Source organism: Delphinapterus leucas, chromosome 15 (genome assembly GCF_059928025.1).
Source record: "Delphinapterus leucas isolate spDelLeu-1000000601 "Yukka" chromosome 15, BTC_Dleu_Yukka2, whole genome shotgun sequence".
Classification (NCBI taxonomy): Eukaryota; Metazoa; Chordata; class Mammalia; order Artiodactyla; family Monodontidae; genus Delphinapterus; species Delphinapterus leucas.
Window position 1 is genome coordinate 22,174,902 of NC_143143.1, and position 13,653 is coordinate 22,188,554.

A 13,653-nucleotide genomic window follows, 5' to 3' on the forward strand; every position below is an offset into this window, starting at 1 on the left:
GGGCCTACCTGCTAAGGCAGAGTTTATTTGTGTGTGTGTGTGTGTGTGTGTGTGTGTGTGTGTGTGTGTTATTTATTTATTTATTTATGGCTGCATTGGGTCTTCGTTGCTTTCTCTAGCTGCGGCGAGTGGGGGCTACTCTTTGTTGCGGTGCGCGGGCTTCTCATTGCAGTGGCTTCTCTTGTTGCAGAGCGCGGGCTCAGTAGTTGTGGCTCGCGGGCTCTAGAGCACAGTCTCAGTAGTTATGGTGCACGGGCTTAGTTGCTCCGCGGCATGTGGGATCTTCCCGGACCAGGGCTCGAGCCCATGTCCCCTGCACTGGCAGGTGGATTCTTAACCACTGCGCCACCAGGGAAGTCCCAGGGCAGAGTTTTAATAGACAGCATTGCAGTTGGCCATTAGGTGGTGGCAATTCTGTCAGATCAGTATGGGCGGGAAGTGGGTGGGAACTGGGCTGGAATCATAAGATGTCTTACTTTGCCAAGCCTGTAATACCATGATGCCAGCCACCAGGTATAAAGCTCTAATTTTTATATGATTATCTGCTTATCTTTACCCATGTTAATGTACCCTTTGGCCTCATGCCATATGAGTGCACATTTGTGAAATAAGTAACTTGAAGAAAAAGGCTCAAACCTTGGGACCTCAACCAGCAGGGAATGTATTTCCAATAAAGACACACTAACGTGGGCATTTCCTGTCACCGTCTTCAAAACCTGAATGCTTTCTAAATAGGCTCTTCAGTACTTGAAACCAAAGAGAAATTGTTTCAATAATAGTCATTGAAACCAAGAGGGTAGCAAAGTTCTGGTTAGGTCTGGTCTTTCAGTTTCATAGGATGTGGTTTAGATCAAATAACCTATTTTAGTCGGAAGATTGATCATGTTATTGCATAGGGAAAGACTTCCAAGAGCTTTTGCTTTACGGCCTTTCACGTGGTGCCTGAATGCTGGGAGGAGGTTCCTCCTTGGGAACATGAAGATGACAGAAGTATACACAATAGAAGAAAGCAGCTGTAAGTGCTCTGTGGCATATTTGCTTGAAGGAGGCTTAAGGTTGTAAGAATTGCAATTGGAAAGGTTCTTTTTCTCATTAGTCATACCATCTTTCAAATTCTTTTAAATAGCATTATCATGGTCCACCCAGTTGTAACGGAATTTTATAGTTTGCTCGAGTTTGGGATCATTGGTCTTAGGGTTCAGCTCAGGGGTCTCTTGATACATTGGGTTGAAATTGTGGCCTAGTAAGTTGGTCTTCGACCATGGTATCAGATCTTCTGTTTCTTTGCTCTGTGAGTAGAAGAGGTCTGAGTGACAGCTGTATCTTGGTAGGGACTCTCTGTTGTGGCAGAAAACCTGACTTCTGGCTTACGAAAAAGGAGAATTAATTGGCTCATACAACTGTAAAGTTCAGGCTTTGATCTGACTTAGGTACAATTGGATTCTGGGCGCAAATAATGCCTTCGAAACTGATTTTCTCTTTGTCTCTTGGTAGTGATTTTATTCTGGTGTCTTACATGCATTTGAGGTGAGACCCATCTGATAAGAAGGGACAGTTTAACTCTCACAGTGACCCTTGGATAGGCATTATTATTTTCCCTGGTGCTCTTTCTGGCAAGATGACCAAAGCAGCTCCAACCTCCTTTGCTTTCGGTGCTAAGATTCACTTTGTCTGACTTAGGTTACCTGCATATTCCTGGCCCAATCATCGAAGCCAAGGGCATAGGAGGCTTTGGTGGGCTTGAGTCACATGGTCCATTATGAGCCCCACCCAACTTACATGACCAAGAGTGAGGGAGAGGAATCTTCTAGTGAAAATTGGTGGCCACCTGATGAAGAACCTGGAGGCTGGGGGAGCAGACAGGTCTGTGCTGTAAGCGATAATATCCTTTGGTCCAGTCTGAAGCTAGAAAGCCATATAATAAGTCTGTGGTCTAAATCCAGCCTATTAACCATCTCAAGGGTGCCACAGTTCCATTTTGAACGAGCCTCTTGCTCCCTGGGCATGTGATTCACTCAGTTTCAAGTCCATGGGTCAGACCCTTCTACCCCAACGCTAAACCTATGATAAGAGGACCTCATTAGACCTTAGGATGGGCGTTATCTTTTTTGTGTGTGTATGTGACATAGGGGAAGTTTCATTTTCTTTTCAAAGAATAAATTGGGGAAATGTAGGTATAATTGAAACATACCCTTATGATTAATCTCTTCCTGTCCCCCACACCGTACCCCACCCCCGTCATTTAACAACACTGTCTTGAAATCCTTGGAGCCAAAATAGTTGGATTTGTCAGTCTTTTGATGTGATTTACAATGAAGCAAATGGTCTCTCTCTCTTGTTTTCCATCCTCCTTTGGCAGTTTGATATTTTTTCTTAAATATGTCTTAAAGTGCTTTTGGTAAGTTGTTTTTTTTTGGCTTTTTTTTTAAGTAATTGAATTAGTTGACGCATATTACAAGATGATGTAAATACTCCCAGTACACTCCCATCGTGTAAGTTGACACTACTTTTTTTGAATTCACATTGAATATTATATATATAATATTTTTTTGCACAGTCTTTGTTGTTCCACTTCTAGGAATTTATTCTCAGGAAATAATTACAAATGTGCTGAATTTTAGCTGCTCTTCTGCTTATTATCCCAGTATTATTTATAATAGTGAGCTATTGGAAGCAAACTAAATGTCCAACAATGAGAGTTTATTTTAAATCGACAAATTATCAATGAAAGACCTATCTGGCTATTAAATCTGTTTTAACAGAGAGTCTCAACCTTTCTGTAACCCCTCTGCAGTGCAGCACCAAATTTTTGACAGATTGAGTAGTAGGCTATAAATAGTTTATGGGTTGTGTGAAATAGCTGGTGTGTCAGTGGTGATACCAGTACTGCCATTGAATGCTGCTCTTTTAAAAGCATTTGATGAGAGATTTATATGAAAAAGTATAAAATGGAAAAATTTGCAAAATAGAATGTACAATACAACCCAGTTTTGTTTAAAAGTTCAATGTGTGCAGTACGAACATGCATGTGTTTACTTAGGTGTGCCATCCATATGTGCTTATATAAAACACTGAAAGGATATACTCCAAAATATTAATTGTAGGTGGTGGGATACTAGGGGACTTTTTTCTCTTTATGCTTCTCCGTATTTTCTAAACTTTACAGAATAACTATGTAATGCTTTTGAATTTGGCAGTGGGTGAGAAAGTCTTAGTGGCCTTAGTTCTCTGACCAGCTTACTGATGTGGTTGAAAACGGATATTCTTTTATTATACAGGTCTTTTTTCTGTCCCTCTTCCTCTTTCCATCTACTATGCATGAGCAGTCAGCTTCCGTCATGGACCTCTAGGAAAAAACTGATAAATGTGGCCTTAATGAATTTGGATTTTTTATTTTTTAAAGAATTAGCAAACATCACATTAGTTACCATGTGATGAACCTGAGCTCTATTTAGAAGAAATGTGGCTCTAGAAACCACATCTGTACATTTGTGGTCATTCAGGTGCCCCTCTAAGACGTCTGCATGCACTCATTTATCATCTTTATATTGGGTTCCTTTCTCATCTTTTGACTCATTTCATAGTTTCCTTTCTTGCCTTTCTTTTACTTAGATGCAAAGACCAAATCTCAACTCCAGTTAACTATTTTTCAGTCAGTTATTGACTACTGAATTCCTCAGGTGACTGAAAGGTGAACAGTTGATGTGGTAATTGGGTGTTTGAGAACTAATTATCTACAATCTGGTAGACCTCCAGGGTGGCTGGTATCCATATGCTAATTGGAAGCCGGGAAGTGGTGCCTAACCAGTGGTTTTACCTTCAGTATGGCCTAATGAGGCTGTGTCCTGAAGATAAGCTCCAAGCTAAAACCAGAGATAAAGAGTATAGCATATAGCAGGCATGCCATTTTTATTATGGTACCACAGAGCACAAATCCAAGACAGCCCTCTGGTTTTAAACAGGGAAAGTTAGTTAATGAAAAAACTGGTGCAGAAACAAAAAGAGTGGCCAACCTAGAAATCTGGTGCCCGTTAATGATGCGTACTTTGCAAATAAGTGGACAGTCTGACGTGTCCAGATCAATAGTGACAGCAAAAATATTCCAAGTGTGGGTCAGTAGAATAATTCAGCTCTTTTCTGGTTGTTTTGAGTCATGTGGGATTAAACATGTAGCAGCTCTGGAACCCAGAGGCCAAAAATGCTTGATTCTTTGGTATTTGGAAACTTTATAGTATACGTGTGTGTTGGCTTGGTTGTATTTGGCAAGTAGTATTTGTTCTTGCGAGCCCACACTGACTTCAGTCCTCAGACCTCAGTTGTATATATATCCTTAGTATATCTGAAGTATGCAAGATAAGGAATGTAAGAACCCTTTAAAAAGAAAAGAAAAATTGTTCTGTACAAAGCTGACTGGTCTTAGTCCTGTGACCTAAGATTATTTTACAGAAATATAACCAATTGGTTTATTTTCTTTTTTAAAAATTTTACCTTTCCTCCCTCCCTCTTTTCCTCCATCCCTCTTTCCGCACTTTTGAGATTGGTTGATGTAGAAAGTCTTGTGTTCCTACCCCTCCCTAAGTGGGACTGCTGTTTTAGCTTGCTGCTTGCAGTACATTTTAGGACAGAAAGTCTTTTAAAAGCATGAAAATAGCAGACGCGTCTCATTTGCTTTGGCAGGGGAAACAGCTTTTCCTCCCAAGTAGCTCTAGGTAAGACCTAGTCTCCATAGGTGCTCTTGTAAGTCCCAAGTTCCAAATGACAGCAAGCAGAAGACTTTGCATTTTAAAGTACTCCCTCAGTCTTTCCTCCTTGTTATTTTTGCAAGTTTACTTTCTAGGAAGTAGTTTATAAACGGACACCACCCATTTCCCAACTTCTTCTCAGGTCCTCCAGCATCTGCAGCTGCCAGTTGGGATCAAGAGGCTCTTGTGGTCTTGCTTTGAGACTCCCCAGGGGGGTGGCTTCTGCTAGTACAGCTGCTTCAGCCCCTGGCAGCTGGATGTCTGGCATATATAGTAAGAAGTAAAATCATGCGCCCAACTAGCTATACAAACTGTTTGGATGGAAGTTGGAAAGACGGGTTTCTTATTGCTCTAATATGTAGAAGCACCAACATCCGTCAGTGGCTTGTGGCTTCTGAACAGACTCTAGATGGGAACAGAATGGGAGGGGTGGATTGGATCAGTTCCTTCTCTCAAGGAAGTCATCAGAGTAGATCTCAAGTGCCTTGCTGACACTGGATTTTGGTGCCAGCCTTTGCCCCCTGTTTTTTAGCTCCCAGCCAGCTATAACAGTGAGCCAGCTTGCTCTGTTTTCCATATGTCAGGGCCTATTCCTGACCCTGCAGAGTTCAAACTAAGATGATTAGGACAGGGAAGCCTGCAAAAACAGTGTAATCTTTTACCTCTTGTTCAGATTGGAGTTACTCTGCTTTCTGTGTCTTTTTGGACTTCTCATTTTCCCTTGGCTCTAACAGGCTTGGGCAAGAAGTATGAGTGCTGTTCACTGAGGAGGCAAAATGCCTGTCCTCAGAAGGCTTGCAAATATAGAACTTCAGCCTTTCTGGATACCAAAACGTGAAGGTAGTCCTAGAGTATGAGACTTGGAAGGATTTTAATCATGGGAACACAAACTCAGAGAGGTTAAGGGAGTTGTTCAAGGACACACATTGCGTAGGGAGATCCCAGACCAGAACTGAAGGCTTCCTGGGAGTTTACTCTGTTCCTGTTGACTCAGTACCTCTGGAATACAATCAGGTGTTGAAAATGTATCTTTTCTTCTCGGGCCATCATCATCTCCTTAGGGGAAGGATATATCTTGGCATACGTCATAGCAAAGAACAGTATGTAGTGAGGCCAGTGATGTAGAATGGTGAGTTTAGAATTACACTGCCTGGGTTTGAATCCCTTTTCCTGTATCACCTCAGGCCAAATCCCTTAAACTCTGTTCAGGTTCCCCTTCTGTAAAGTGAAGGTTATATTATCTTCCTCATAGAGTTGTAGTGGGTTAAATGTGATAATTCATGTCAGTCTCCTCAATACATACATGTAACTTAAAAGGTATTGCTATTAATAAACATTTTAAAATCCTGTCTCAGCTTGGACCAACCAGATTGGTCCTTTGCCTCCTTCCTTTCCACTTTATGCTTCCAGTCGTTGAAGACCCAGAAAAAGACTCATCTTCTCTGTGAAACTTTCCCAATGAGTTGATTTTGGAGTCTTGACAGACTGGTTTTATTTCCTAGTCCCACTGCTTAGTGGTTAAGAAACCTCAGTTTCCTAATCTGTAAGGGCTCTGACAACCTAGGTTGTTGTGAGGTTTGAAGGTGATGTATATGAAGCATATAGCCCCATGTCCCACAAATACCAATTTCTCTTCATCAGTCCCTCCACCTTTCTTTCCATAACACTGGTCCACACTCCACTCTCCTTTCCTGTCTCCATTTGTCTTTGTGTGGTTTAGCCCTTCGTGGTCCTTCTGTTCCATAAGAGGTGATTCTGTTTCAGAGGTAGATAGTAAGTCCTAGAAGACAGGGACTTGCCTGATTGTCACTTCATGGAACTGCCTAAGAGATAGAAACAGTTTCCTGATCTCTTCTTCTGTGGCTGTCTGGAGCCAGAGCATCCACTGGGACCACGACCTATGGGATTGCCCTCAGCCCAGCAGTGCCAGCGCCAGGCCTGGGGCCAGGCAGGCAGCCAAGCCCATCCCCAGGAACAGCAGCTGGGGCTGGCACAGGGAGGAGGGAGGCTGGAAGCTGATGCACGGAAGCAGTGAGGGAGAGAGGCGAAGTTAGAGCTGAGACTGAAGGAGGAAAGCTGGAGGCTGGTCTTAGTCCAGCATAAGCTGAGCAGCTACTGTCTTTCAAGTAAACCCCCAAGGCTGTGCATAGAAGTAGGTTTCCTGGTTTGTGGCTTTTTTGCCCCCTTTATTCTTCTTCCTACCTTTCCTTTCTTCCCACCCCTCCTTGTCTCTCGCTCCATTTCACTCATTTATGCCACTTTAGCTGAAACAGGAGAGCAGAATCACTTACTGCAAGAACAGGAAAGCTGCTGTGGGCATTTGGGGCGTCAGCATACCTGAACTGCCCCAGGAGACCTGGCCTGGCTGCTGACAAGAGCACTGTTCTAGAAGGGAGACTTGATTCTGTCACCAACTTTGTGATAATAACAACTGTAATAAAGGCTAACACTTACTGAATACTTTTTTTTTTTTTTTTCTGTGGTACGTGGGCCTCTCACTGTTGTGGCCTCTCCCGTTGCGGAGCACAGGCTCCAGACACGCAGGCTCAGCGGCCATGGCTCATGGGCCCAGCCGCTCCGCGGCACGTGGGATCTTCCCGGACCGGGGCACGAACCCGCGTCCCCTGCATCGGCAGGCGGACTCTCAACCACTGCGCCACCAGGGAAGCCCGCTTACTGAATACTTTTTATGAGCCAGATATTGGGCAGAGGATTTTACATGGGTTATCTCATTTACTCTATCCACCAGACCATGAGGTACAACTGTCCCATTAAAGTTACATGCTGATGGTCACAAAGTTGGTCCATCACCATGATTCAGATCCAGGTTTGTCTGCTCCCAGAGCTCTTCCTCTTAATTACCCTGCTCCAGTTTCTCCCTTCCTAGATAGCTCATTGACCTCCGTGTACCTCCATTTCTCTTCCTATGAAATGGGGGTAATTATTTCATAGAGCTACATTTATATGTAGCTGTTACAATGTACTAACAAGTACAAAGTGGTATTCATTAATAATGATGCTCTGTTAGTGAAATTTGGCTCTGGGGTGCCCAGATTGTGCTGAGGCTGTCCACTTCAGAGAGGTGGCAGGAGGACCACTGGCAAGTATAAATGAGTATAAATAAGTAGCAAGTTGGAAATCCTGTCTTTTGCAGATCTACAGAGCTGGAACCTAGTGGAAAGGGAATGGAGTCTGGAACTGGCTGGAAGGCTGTCCCACGTTAGGGACAGGGAGTGACCAGCAATTCAGAGTATCCAGAGCGCACAGCAAATACCCAGCTTGATTTTATTCAGCGTCATTCACAAGTCTTATCCTGTGGAGGATCTGATTCCCCCAGGTATTTCTGACCAATGGTGCATTTGAGCAGGGTCAGTGCTGTAGTTCAAGAGACTGTTTTTGAGCAAGACCCAACTGCATGACTCAAGGCAAGGGTCGGCGGCCTTTCTGGGCCTGGGGAAGCCAAAGCCTGGAGCCCATTGTTCAGATGGGACAAGCTGGGGCTTCCGTCAGGCTAATCAGATACTACTCGGCTGTTAATAATGGCGGTCATATCAAGTGTTTTCTGTGTGGAGGACAGTGTGTGCCAGATACCCTTTATCTGCGTTTCCTGACTGAATCCTTACAACTGCTCTTTGAAGTAGATACCGTTTTGCAGGTTGAGGAAATTCAGGTTTTGATCAGGGTCGAACATCCGGTGGCAGAGTTGGACTTTAAGACCTGAAGCTTTTAACCATGCTGGTGGGCTGAAACATCACAGGTTTAAGAACTTTGGACTAATTCTAGTCCCCGCCTCTAGTGAGACTGAGCCTAACGGCATCTTGCCTGCCTGCGTCACGGTCTTAATGCTTGCCTGGGAGAGGGCAGTTGGCTAGGATGCCCTTCTTAGCACAGGGCACAGACCATGTTTTTTTTTTTTCTTTTTCCAGTGGCTAATTGTAAAACTTGCTGCTCCGTGACTGATGTGGTGACACTCCTGAGCTTGGGACCCATCCACTGGTGGGCTTTCCCGAGGTGATCTGATGTAGGCGGGCTCAGCAGTCCAGCCTAGTGGTGAAAGGTCATGGTTTCTCAAGCCAGACATACAGGCTCTGCTTGTGATCTTGGGTAATCTCCTTTGTGCCTCAGCTTCCCTGTCTTTAAATGGGGTTGTGGTGAGGATGTATGAGTGTTATTGTCCATAAAGTGCTTAACATGGTGCCTGGCATGGTATCAAGCGCTCAGCAATTGATGACTACTATTATTAGCTATTAGCCAGCAGCTACTGGGTCCAGGGAAACTTTCAGCTTTAAAACACTTGAAGTGCTGCCACCCTGGGACACACGGCTGAGCACCATGATTGAGCCTGAGAAATCTCTGGGTACAGAACTATTTTCCCAAAGAAAGGGGGGACACAAAAGAAGGGAGCCCATTGAGGAATCAGGGGACCACACTTACCATCAGATCTGAAAATACTTTTTTCTGGCTTGAGACCACAACTTGCTTCAAAGAAAAGGACCAGAATGGAAGAAAGGGGTCCCAGCCTCCTGGCACTTGCTCATTGATCATCTGTCTAAATTGATTTCCCCTCCTTTTTTTCATCTGCTGGGCATGTAAAATGCCTTCAGGTTTCAGCCAGGTAATCAAAGATGCTCTCACGTGGAGGGCTGGTTGGGTAAATGGATTAGGGCCTCTTGGGAGGCCCATCTGTTCTGTCCCTATGTGAAGGCCTTGGCACCAGTATTTGGACGAAGCTGATATAAAGCAGCATCTGTCCAATGGGGCAGGGGTGAGTAGCCTGGGGTAGGTGGGTCAGTAGGAAACCAGGAAATCCTCTTATCCTGACAGGTACCTGGGCTTCCCTCAGCAGCGGGAGCTGAGCAGCAAAGCCTGGTGAGTCAGCGTGCCTGGGAATTAGAGTTGCCAGTCTGTGAGCATGTGGGATCTGTGTAAGTTTGGGCCTTTTGTTTCTTTCAGCATTTTAGTCTTTAGAAACACAAATCTGGAAACCAGACCCTCCACATGGTATAGTCCTGCTTGTTTTGAGATAATTCAACTTGAACAGTTGCTTCCCTTGTATGCTGGTCTTCTAAGAATTAACCCCTTACCTTTTAAAATTGTAACAAGTTGTGCTCATGGCTTACTAGCTATATTCTAAAAGCATAAAAAGGCTTTAAAAAACTTACTTGGGTCTGTCATTTTCCACACCAAAACCCTTCTAAGGGTTTCAGCGTGTTTTTGAAACCTAAGTGAAACTGCGAGTCTTTTTTTAAGGGCGTGTATAATCATGTCTGTCATGTATTCTCTTTGAAGGTGGACAATGGGACACACCCCGATACAATGTGATTCCGGTAACTACAGGAATGATTCTGGTCGTCATTTTAAACTTGTACACTCAGAACATACCCTTAGAATTCCTTTTGAAGATAACTCTGAATTTATGCAAGCACTATTTGGAGGAAGCTAAAGTTCTTTAGGTAAAGTTTAAAGCTCCAGCCTTCCATTAAAAGCACCCTTCTGCCCCACTGCCAGTCTCCTTAGAGCTTTGAATTTGGATTGTGGAGGTCCCTGACCCTAGAGCTGGAGAGGCATGGGACTGACATTGATTTGGTCTGCTTTCCCGACTATCCTTCTGGCTCCTGGTCTAAATTTGTATTAACATTATAATTTCAGAGGCTGCAGTTATTATAGCAGGTAGCAAACTTTTATAAGTACTAAATTTTAGATGGATCTTCTAGTGGACTAGTTGAAGGTAAGAATAAGAGTCTGAGTAGATAGAGTCTTCAGAGAAATCACCTCATCCCTGGCCCAGAAATTTCTAGCAATTCTCTAAAAGCCACTTTTTCGTTACTTAAGTAATAAATAAATCATTGTGATGTTTGTTATGTATCAGTGCAGGCTTTTCTTTTTCATCTAGCAGTTATTCTGTCATTTAGAGACTGTATTTGGGTAAATCAGCCCTTCTTTTAAAATGGAGACGCTATCTTGGAAGACTAAGCCTGCAGGCCCTACAGGACATTCACATTTAGTGTGAACTTGACTTTCCTCTACATACCACCTTGCTGGGGGTGGGGGTTAGAAAAGAAGCTCAGCGATTGGGACCCTTGGCGTGGAGAACAGTCTTGGTGGATGGCTCCCATAGGTGGATAGAGGAAGGGTGGAGAAAGGGCATTTCACCTACTGTGCGGGTGGGTCCCAGAAAGGAATTTGAAGAAATCAAGACAAATTTTACTTTGTTATTTGGCTAGGACTCTGCCGTTAGTCTTGACTCTGCAAATTCTTTATCTCATCTTTAGGCCATTATGAAACTATATAGTTGTTTTGGATGTGGCTACCCCTTCTTCCTACTCATCCTACTTAAAAAGAACATCCGAGAATTTTGACATTAGAGACTAGAAGATGAACCTTTTATTTGTACCTTCTGGGTTAATACAGGTCCAAATAACTTTCTTATGTGACGGCAAGTTGGCAAGACAAATTTCCTTTGGAATATTTCTGGCAAAACCGTAGTCTTCCTTGATGCATTCTGCACATGAATCAACTTCTTTGTGATCTATGTTACCTTTAAGAATTTTAGGAATTTTCCGTATTGGTTCTCCATATGTGCTCTAACCACTGCATTTCTAAGGTGAAGGTATGGGCTTGCAAGGGAGGTGATGGTGAACTTGGGGTATTTCCCCTCGTTCATGGTTAGCTCATTGAAACAGAGTGGTGTTCCAGTGTGCAGTCCCTGGAGGGAAGCTTGCATACTCTGTCTCCCTGTCCAGCAGTGATTGCTCTCTAATTTCCTTCCAGGTCGGCTGGCTCCTCTGGCTGATGGCATGTTGAGGCACGTGGGCCAGTGGCAACAAGGGCATCCAATCCAGAGGGGGCCACTCTAGAGGCCAGGCCACCAGCATCATGGGCCAGTGTGTCACCAAGTGCAAGAATCCCTCATCAACTCTGGGTAGCAAGAATGGAGACCGTGACCCCAGCAGCAAGTCACACGGGAGGCGGGGTGCAGGCCACCGTGAGGAACAGCTGCCAGCCTGTGGCAAGCCAGGCGGGGATATCCTTGTCAATGGGACCAAGAAGGCAGAGGCTGCTACTGAGACCTGCCAGCTGCCAACATCCTCAGGAGATGCTGGGAGGGAGCCCAAGTCAAGTGCCGAGGAGTCTTCCTTGCAGAGGTTGGAAGAACTGTTCAGGCGCTATAAGGACGAGCGGGAGGATGCAATTTTGGAGGAAGGCATGGAGCGCTTTTGCAATGACCTATGTGTGGACCCCACGGAATTTCGAGTGCTGCTCTTGGCTTGGAAGTTCCAGGCTGCTACCATGTGCAAATTCACCAGGTTAGTCACAAGTACTTCATGTCACCAGGTGATCAGAGGAGGGAAAGAGAGCACCATTGAGGAGTGGTACCCAGCTAGGATAGAACTGGGTTGACTTCATAGGGTTTTGGGTAAATCTTATTTTCTTTTTCTGACCAATTTCTCTAAAGCTATTCAGCCTCTGAAGAACTGGGTACCAACCATCCTTGCCTGAAGTTAAATGAGGAATAATCCATGTTGCCACGCTGCTGCCCCGCCCCACTGCTGTTTGACTTTTATCTTTTCTTTCACTCCTGTACTTGTCAGTTCACTCACTTCCTCACTCGATGTTTACTGTACACCTATCAATGTGTTAGGCACTGAGTGCCAGTATAGTGAGTGCCACTGGGGATGTGCTTCAGTAACTGCATGAAGCCAGTTGCCCCTTCTAGCTCTCTGCACATTACCCTTAGCCAGCCTATGCGCCAACAAGGACAGCTGGCCCTAGTTATCAACTAGTAGTTCTGTACATTGTCATGGTCATTCACCCCTATAGAGGTTGTTTGTGGGAGACAGCATGGCAGGGTCACTGCAAGGTGTGGTTTCCAGAGCACTGGGTTATAAGTAAGTAAGAAGAATTGACTTTGAGAACCCCTCGATACAATTTTTAGTCCCTGGGTAGGTTACTCGACAGACCTCAGACGTTCTATCTTCAGCAGTTGCAGAAATCTCTGAGATGATGGTCAATGTGAGACCATGTTGTAAGCTAAAAGTGTTATTATATAGATGTTAAAAATACATACTCAATTTTTGTTTTTTAATAACGGAACTTTGATCTCTGGTGGCAGAGTTACCCAGGTTCATCCAGAATCTTTGGCTCCAAAAACTTCCCTTGGCAGTCACCAAAAATATTCCAAAAACAAACAACCCCTGGAGAATCAAAAGGAAAACAGGAAGAGACTCCCCATCTTGGAGGAGAGTCTACAGCTTAATCACTGTTGCAGAATGGGAAGCAGAACATGGAGCAGGAGACTTTGAGTTTAGCTTTGGAAAGATGAATAGATGAGTGAATGAACCATTATCAGCTGTCTACCATATACCAGGCACTATTAGAAGCAGCTGACATATTAACTTGTTTAGTCCTCACCAGAACCCTATGAAGTAAGGTACTATTCTCACCATTCGGCAGATGAAGAAATAGGACTACAGTTAGCGGAGGAGTTGGCATTCAAATCCAGACAGCCTCACAGCTACCCTCTTAATTATGATACTATATTGCCTCTCAGTAAATTATACCGTTTACAATTATTAATTGTGCCCCCTCCTTCCTGTTGCAGGAAGGAGTTTTTTGATGGCTGCCAAGCAATAAGTGCAGACAGCATTGATGGGATCTGTGCACGGTTCCCTAGCCTCTTAACAGAAGCCAAACAAGAGGATAAATTCAAGGATCTCTACCGGTTTACATTTCAGTTCGGCCTGGACTCTGAAGAAGGGCAGCGGTCACTGCATCGGGAAATAGCCATTGCCCTGTGGAAACTAGTCTTTACCCAGAACAATCCTCCAGTATTGGACCAGTGGCTAAACTTCCTAACAGAGAACCCCTCGGGGATCAAGGGCATCTCCAGGGACACTTGGAACATGTTCCT

The 13,653-nt window shown here is 44.3% G+C and overlaps 2 protein-coding genes across 2 annotated transcripts in view; one reads left to right on the top strand and one right to left on the bottom strand.

Annotated features, from left to right (window-relative positions):
- Nucleotides 1-13,653, bottom strand: part of REXO5 (RNA exonuclease 5) — a 64,703-nt gene continuing 51,050 nt past the window's right edge. Inside the window, exon 19 of the mRNA XM_089896044.1 lies at nt 1-13,653. This exon is cut by the window's right edge and continues 7,666 nt beyond it. The gene's annotated coding sequence lies outside the window, so the exon portion shown is untranslated.
- The window catches only part of DCUN1D3 (defective in cullin neddylation 1 domain containing 3), a 28,706-nt gene continuing 26,670 nt past the window's right edge, over nt 11,618-13,653 (top strand). Inside the window, exons 1-2 of the mRNA XM_022588596.3 lie at nt 11,618-12,049; nt 13,345-13,653. The exon at nt 13,345-13,653 is cut by the window's right edge and continues 26,670 nt beyond it. Of these exons, the coding sequence (XP_022444304.2) occupies nt 11,619-12,049; nt 13,345-13,653 (740 nt within the window). The 5' untranslated portion in view covers nt 11,618. The remainder of the gene's footprint in view (nt 12,050-13,344) is intronic.